The sequence below is a fragment of the Thermobia domestica genome, chromosome 2 (genome assembly GCF_964235325.1).
Source record: "Thermobia domestica chromosome 2, izTheDome1.hap1.1, whole genome shotgun sequence".
Classification (NCBI taxonomy): Eukaryota; Metazoa; Arthropoda; class Insecta; order Zygentoma; family Lepismatidae; genus Thermobia; species Thermobia domestica.
The window spans coordinates 43814485-43821158 of NC_137455.1; the positions used below are offsets into that span (position 1 = coordinate 43814485).

The 6674-nt window shown below is 37.6% G+C and overlaps 1 protein-coding gene across 1 annotated transcript; it reads left to right on the forward strand.

Annotated features, from left to right (window-relative positions):
* The first annotated feature begins 1059 nt into the window (after positions 1-1059).
* On the forward strand, positions 1060-5958 carry LOC145678987 (uncharacterized). Its single transcript, XM_081749589.1, has one exon. It carries the CDS (start codon positions 1060-1062, stop codon positions 5956-5958), a length of 4899 nt encoding a protein of 1632 aa, XP_081605715.1.
* The last annotated feature ends 716 nt before the right edge of the window (positions 5959-6674 follow it).

Sequence of the window (6674 nt, forward strand, 5' to 3'; positions counted from 1 at the left end):
TTTATGTTTGTCAGATAGATGGCAGTGTTGTTGGCCATGTGGAACATGAACTACCTGATGTAGTTCCTTCCGTGTGCTTCTTTTTACTCATTAAACAGTAGTGTTTAATATACATTTCAAGATACATTGAACTATAATATTCATGCTAATACGCCAGTGTTGTGGTATAGCTATTGTGTGACTCTTTCAAAGGCAGAAGTGTCTTATGTGTATTTGTAGAAATAGTGAAGATACTTGTAGTTTAGTGCAGTTCAAATACAAATTACAACACAGTTTGATTCACTTATTATCAATCAGCGTCTATGGTAAACAAAACAATATTTTCTGTACAAGCAGCAGATGGTCCTCCAACATATTGGTCCACCAGGCCGAGATAATTTAGTGAAAAACTGTGTTATAGGCTCAATTTAAGTCTCAAGTCAGACATGTTGGTGTCAGCTCTTACCCATAGTGCAACTTAGTAGTGGAAGTGTATTGTGACCCGATCAAGGTTTCAAAGTAAAACACTCGTTAAAATGTTATTTTCTTGCACAGCATTCTAAAAAGAAAGAAAAAAGGTTATTCTTACTACATTTACGTAGCAATAGGCAGTAGCTACAAACATTCCTATTGTGAGTGAACCAAGCAAGGGAACCAGGAACATTTTCCCCCTCCCCCTTCATTTGATCAGCGCAGCAGTTGTGTTGTGTGAGTGAGAAAGCAGCTATTGTTCACCCTCTTGCTCTGCATTTCAACAATCGTGCCACTCAGCAGTACGTGCATCAGCTGATTTGATTTATACATATATTTTTTTTTCTTTTTTAAAGTGCTTTGGGTGCAATGTACAATGTTTATGCGTTTCAAGTCCAGCTGGACGACGTGTTGAAGTTAATGCATTTGGGGCTAGCAAGAAGCTCAAAATTTATACTTGGATATCAATGCATGAATGTCATGCTTGCATTCGTCATCGCAAAGTAACAGGGTTGCCAACTCCAAGTTAACATTTACTGTGTGTGTAACTTTATTTTGTTTCATTTGCTTCTATTATTTTGTTTATTTTAATTGTAAGTAGTTGGCATCATGGCTGAATTATCTCAGCTTGTAAAACAAAGAGCAGTTTACAAAGGTCAATTAACACGAATATGCTCGTTTGTCAATCAATTTGACAGTCAGAAACATAGTATTGAAACAATTAATACTCGCCTAGAACAGCTGCAAACTGTGTGGTCTAAATTAGAAATTATTTTAAATGACATTGAGTTACTATCAGGTGATAGTGAACAGGAAGATGCGCGTGCAGCTATTGAAGAAACTTATTTCGATGTAAAATCTCGCATGCAAGCTATTATTAATGCTCATAATACTACCGAACCTAAAGATCCGAAATGTAATTCACGTATCACATCCAGTGTAAAGTTACCGACTATTGATTTACCAGTATTTCACGGTGATTATACAAAGTGGATATCATTTAGGGACACCTTTCTTTCATTGATTCACAATAATTCTGATATATCAGCTATTCAAAAATATCAATACTTACGTGCTTCACTTCGTAATGAAGCATTAAACCTTATCCAAAGCTTACCAATTACTGAAGCTAATTACTCTATAGCTTGGGAACAATTAAATGAAAGGTATGATAATAAAAGGTTATTAGCTGCATCTCATGTTAATGAAATTCTTCACATTCGTTCAGTAACGAAAGAAAATGCTCACGAGTTGCGTAATTTCTTGAATACAGCTATGACGTCAGTGTCAGCGCTTAATGCACTTGTTGAAAATGTTAATCTGAGTGACGTAATATTAGTACAACATTTCTTAGGTAATCTTGATCAGGAAACTAGGAGAGCATTTGAGTTACAGTGCAAGGGTTCAGATTTTAGTACTGTTAGTGAGTTATTTAATTTTCTAGAACATAGGCTTCAAGCGCTCGAGAAAGCTAAACCGTTACCAAGTGAAAGTAATAAACAGACCAAATTATATGTTAGTGTTAAAAAACATAGTGACAAGCATTCACCTGTATTCAAATCCTATTTAGCCACCGTTAAGACTGATTGTAAATTTTGTAAAGCTGGTAAACATCCTCTGTTTACTTGTCAGTTATTCAAAAGTGCTCCAATCAATCAGAAGTATAAATACTTGCGTAAAGAAAACATTTGCTTTAACTGTTTGCGTAGTGAAGATCATAATTCATCTCAGTGCAAGTCTGGAACATGTAGACATTGCAATGCTAAACATAATACTTTGCTTCATACAGATAGAACTGTATCGAAGGGTGACGAAGCGTCAGTACATACTCAGCATTCAAATAGTACCAGCAGTGGTATGGTGTCTCCAGATACCGGAATTTCATCCCCTAGCAACAGTAACGGTACACCTCAAGCATCGTATTGTTCGGTCAAGCAACAGAGTTCGTCACAGACTTTACTTGCTACGGCAATTGTAAAGGTCAAGGACAGTGCGGGAAATTGGGTCAACTGTCGGGCACTTTTAGATGCAGCTTCCCAAACGAGTTTTATTACTGAAGATTTTGTTCAGCGTCATCGTTTGAAGAAAATCAAACATCACGTGCCAATTCAAGGAGTAAATAACTCAACATCAGCAGCAAACTTTTGTGTTAACATTCAAATGAAGTCAACAATAAATGACTTCAGCATTCAAGTTACGTGTTCGGTTCTTCCAAACATAACTAACTTGATGCCAACGGAGAAGATTGATTGCAAGACATGGGGCATCCCTACAGACATCAATCTAGCAGACCCAAGCTTTAATACACCTTCAAAAATAGATATTTTGTTAGGGTGTGATGTATTTTTTAACATTCTAAAACCAGAAAGAAGAACTAGACCTGGCTCTTATCCAGTACTTCAAAACACTGAACTAGGATGGGTGATAGCAGGGAAAATTCCCAGTACACAAGCCAGTAACTCAGCGTTAACGTTCTTCATCAGATCCGAAGACAATCTCAGCCAACAACTTCAGCGTTTTTGGGAATTGGAGGAATTCCATACAAAGTTATTGTCCCCTGAAGAAGTAGCTTGTGAACAGCATTTTAAGAATAACACTACTCGAGACTCAAGCGGACGTTATGTGGTTCGTCTCCCATTAAAGAAGGACAAGGCCACGCTTGGTGATTCATTACAGATAGCTCTCACACGGTTTCGTCAACTTGAACGGAAATTGAATCGTGAACCTCAACTGAAACAAGACTACATAGCCTTTATGGATGAGTATGAACAATTAGGACATATGCATCCTATTGGTACGTTAAGTGAAGTGGCTAAGGACAGTGTAGTTAGATACTTCATACCTCATCATTGTGTATTTAAGGATTCAAGCACAACCAAATTACGTGTTGTATTTGATGGATCTTGCCCCTCTACAAGTGGAGAATCACTGAATAGTATACAAATGGTAGGTCCTACAGTACAAGAAGATTTGGTTTCAATTGTACTTCGATTTCGTACTCATCAAGTGGCTCTTGTTGCTGATATTGCTAAAATGTATCGGGCAGTAGCTATGCATCCAAATGACCAACCTCTTCAATCCATTTTATGGAGGAAATCTAATCATGATCCCATATTCGTTTACAGTCTTGATACAGTAACGTATGGGTTATCTTCAAGTTCGTTTCTTGCTACAAGGTGCTTGCGGCAGTTAGCACAAGATGAAGCAGTTAACTTTCCCAGTGCTTGTGAAGCACTAGAACGTGATTTCTACATTGACGATTATGTAGGGGGATCTGATAGTGTTCAAGGTGCACTTCAGATGTATAGTGACTTGACAAGGTTACTACAAAAGGGAGGATTCGTTTTGAGGAAATGGTGCTCCAATGATGTCACCGTGTTAAACTCCATTCCTGAAACGTTAAAAGAAACTCAGAGACTTATTCACTTTCACACGGAAGGTATCAAGACGTTAGGAATTTCATGGAATCCCACCTTTGACACATTTTTCATTAATGTTAGCTTAGTTAATACAAGTGAGAATCCTTCCTCCCAACAAACTACGAAACGCAGTGTTGCCAGTATCATTGCAAAAATATTTGACCCTGCTGGATGGTTGTCTCCAGTAGTTATTAAGTATAAATTATTTCTTCAGCAATTATGGTTAGCAAACATAGCATGGGACGACCTTCTTCCCATGGAATTAACTTATCAATGGAACAAACTTTATTTGCAACTGTCAGTGCTCAGTGATGTGCAAATTCCAAGATTTGTATTAGTGCCAGGAAACGTTAAAGAAATTCAAATACATGGTTTTGCAGATTCCTCAGAAAAGGCTTATGGTTGTTGTGTGTATGTTAGATCTACTAATACCAACGGATCCACTGTCAGTCATTTGTTATGTTCAAAGTCAAAGGTTGCTCCTATTAAAAGGACTACTTTGCCAAGATTAGAGTTATGTGCTGCAGTTCTTCTTGCGAAACTTATAAACAAAACTTTAGCAACATTGAGACTAACAGTATCTAGCATTCATCTGTGGACAGATTCTCAAATAGTTTTAGCTTGGTTAGCATCGCCAGCTCATCGTTGGAAGCCGTTTGTAGCAAACCGTGTATCACAGATTCAGGAATTAACACATGTAAGCGATTGGAAACATGTTCTATCGCGAGATAATCCCGCAGATCTCATTTCAAGAGGAATTGACTCTAAAGTCATTCAGCAGAATCAACTTTGGTGGCATGGACCAGTTTGGTTGCAGCAAGAAGCTACTCATTGGCCTTCTTCGTTGCCAGACGATACTCAGGATTTTGAAGATATTCCAGAAGAATGTCAAAAATCATTTACTAATACATTACTCTCTCAAGTTAAAACTGAAGAAATTCTCTTAAGATTTTCAAAACTCACTCGTCTGTTAAGAGTCTTAGCATTATGTAAAAGATTTATTCACAACGCAAGAAATCCCAAAAACAAACACTGTGGATCACTCTTAGCGTCTGATATTCAAGATGCTACACAGGCCTGTATTAGGATGACACAGCAGTCATACTTTTCACAAGATATCAAGGATCTTCAACGTGAGAAGCAAGTTTCAAAGCAGAGTTCGTTGCGAACATTGCATCCTTTTTTAGATAAGGAAAATATTGTTCGAGTAAGTGGTAGATTAGAAAATAGTGATCTTGAATTTAATAATAAGCATCAAATAATTTTACATCCTAAAAGCCATTTCACTCGTCTTTTAATTGAACACGAGCACAGAAGATTAATGCACGCCGGTCCTCAATTGCTTATGTCTTCAATTCGAGAAAGATATTGGATACCTAAAATTCGACAAACTATAAAGCATGTAATACATCATTGCAATACATGCTACCGTTTTAAGGTCTCAGTAGCACAACAATTAATGGGACAATTACCATCCACAAGAGTGCGTCCAAGTAAGGCATTTACTCATATTGGCGTTGACTATGCCGGACCTTTCCACATTAAATTCGGCTCTTCAAGAAACAAGAACACAAGAAAATGCTACGTCGCAGTTTTCACATGTTTGTCTACAAGAGCCATTCACTTGGAATTAGTTACTGATCTCACATCAGAGGCTTTCATAGCAGCTCTTCGTCGATTCACATCCAGAAGAGGAAAATGCGTGACAATCACCAGTGACAATGCCACTACATTTCAGGGAGCGAAAAATGAGCTCAAAGAATTATACCTTCTATTCCAAGGAAAGGAGTTCAGCGACAGGATTCAGGCTTTTGCAGCAGAGGAAAATTTCGAATGGAAGTTTTCGCCTCCGTGCAGTCCTTCATTTGGTGGAGTATGGGAGAGTGCTGTCAAGTCTATGAAGTACCATCTTCGAAGAGTAGCTGGCAATGCCGTTTTAACATACGGAGAATTCTTAACGCTTCTCTGTCAGATAGAAGCTTGTCTTAATTCTCGCCCTCTCATAGCTTTACCAGATTCGTTCGAGACCTTCAGTTATCTTACTCCAGGCCATTTTTTTAGTTGGTGGCCCTATTACATCTTTTCCTGAACCAGATTTAACTAGTACTATTGAAAATCGCTTGAGTCATTGGCAACGAATCCAGAGGTACCAACAGCATATTTGGAAGAAATGGTCACAAGATTATCTTCATAGTTTACAGCAGCGTCAAAAATGGACATCAGTTCAACCAAATATTAAACCTGGAACGCTCGTTCTGTTGAAAGAAGACAACTTACCTCCACTTTCTTGGAAGTTAGGAATTGTTGAAGAAGTATTTCCAGGCAAGGATGGATTAGTGCGTGTAGTATCAGTTCGTACAAAGACTGGGACTTATAAGAGGTCATTATCAAAGTTAGTTCCTCTTCCGAATGAAGACACTGTGAACAGTTAATTTTCTTTTATAATTCATGCTTGGTTGGATACTTTGTATTCCAACGGGGGGGGGAGTATGTTTGATAATTATTTAATGTTTGTATATTTCATTTTTATTGCATTATTATCTTCTTTTGTTTTTGCTTACGTCATAGCAGAATTTATGTTTGTCAGATAGATGGCAGTGTTGTTGGCCATGTGGAACATGAACTACCTGATGTAGTTCCTTCCGTGTGCTTCTTTTTACTCATTAAACAGTAGTGTTTAATATACATTTCAAGATACATTGAACTATAATATTCATGCTAATACGCCAGTGTTGTGGTATAGCTATTGTGTGACTCTTTCAAAGGCAGAAGTGTCTTATGTGTATTTGTAGAAATAGTGAAGAT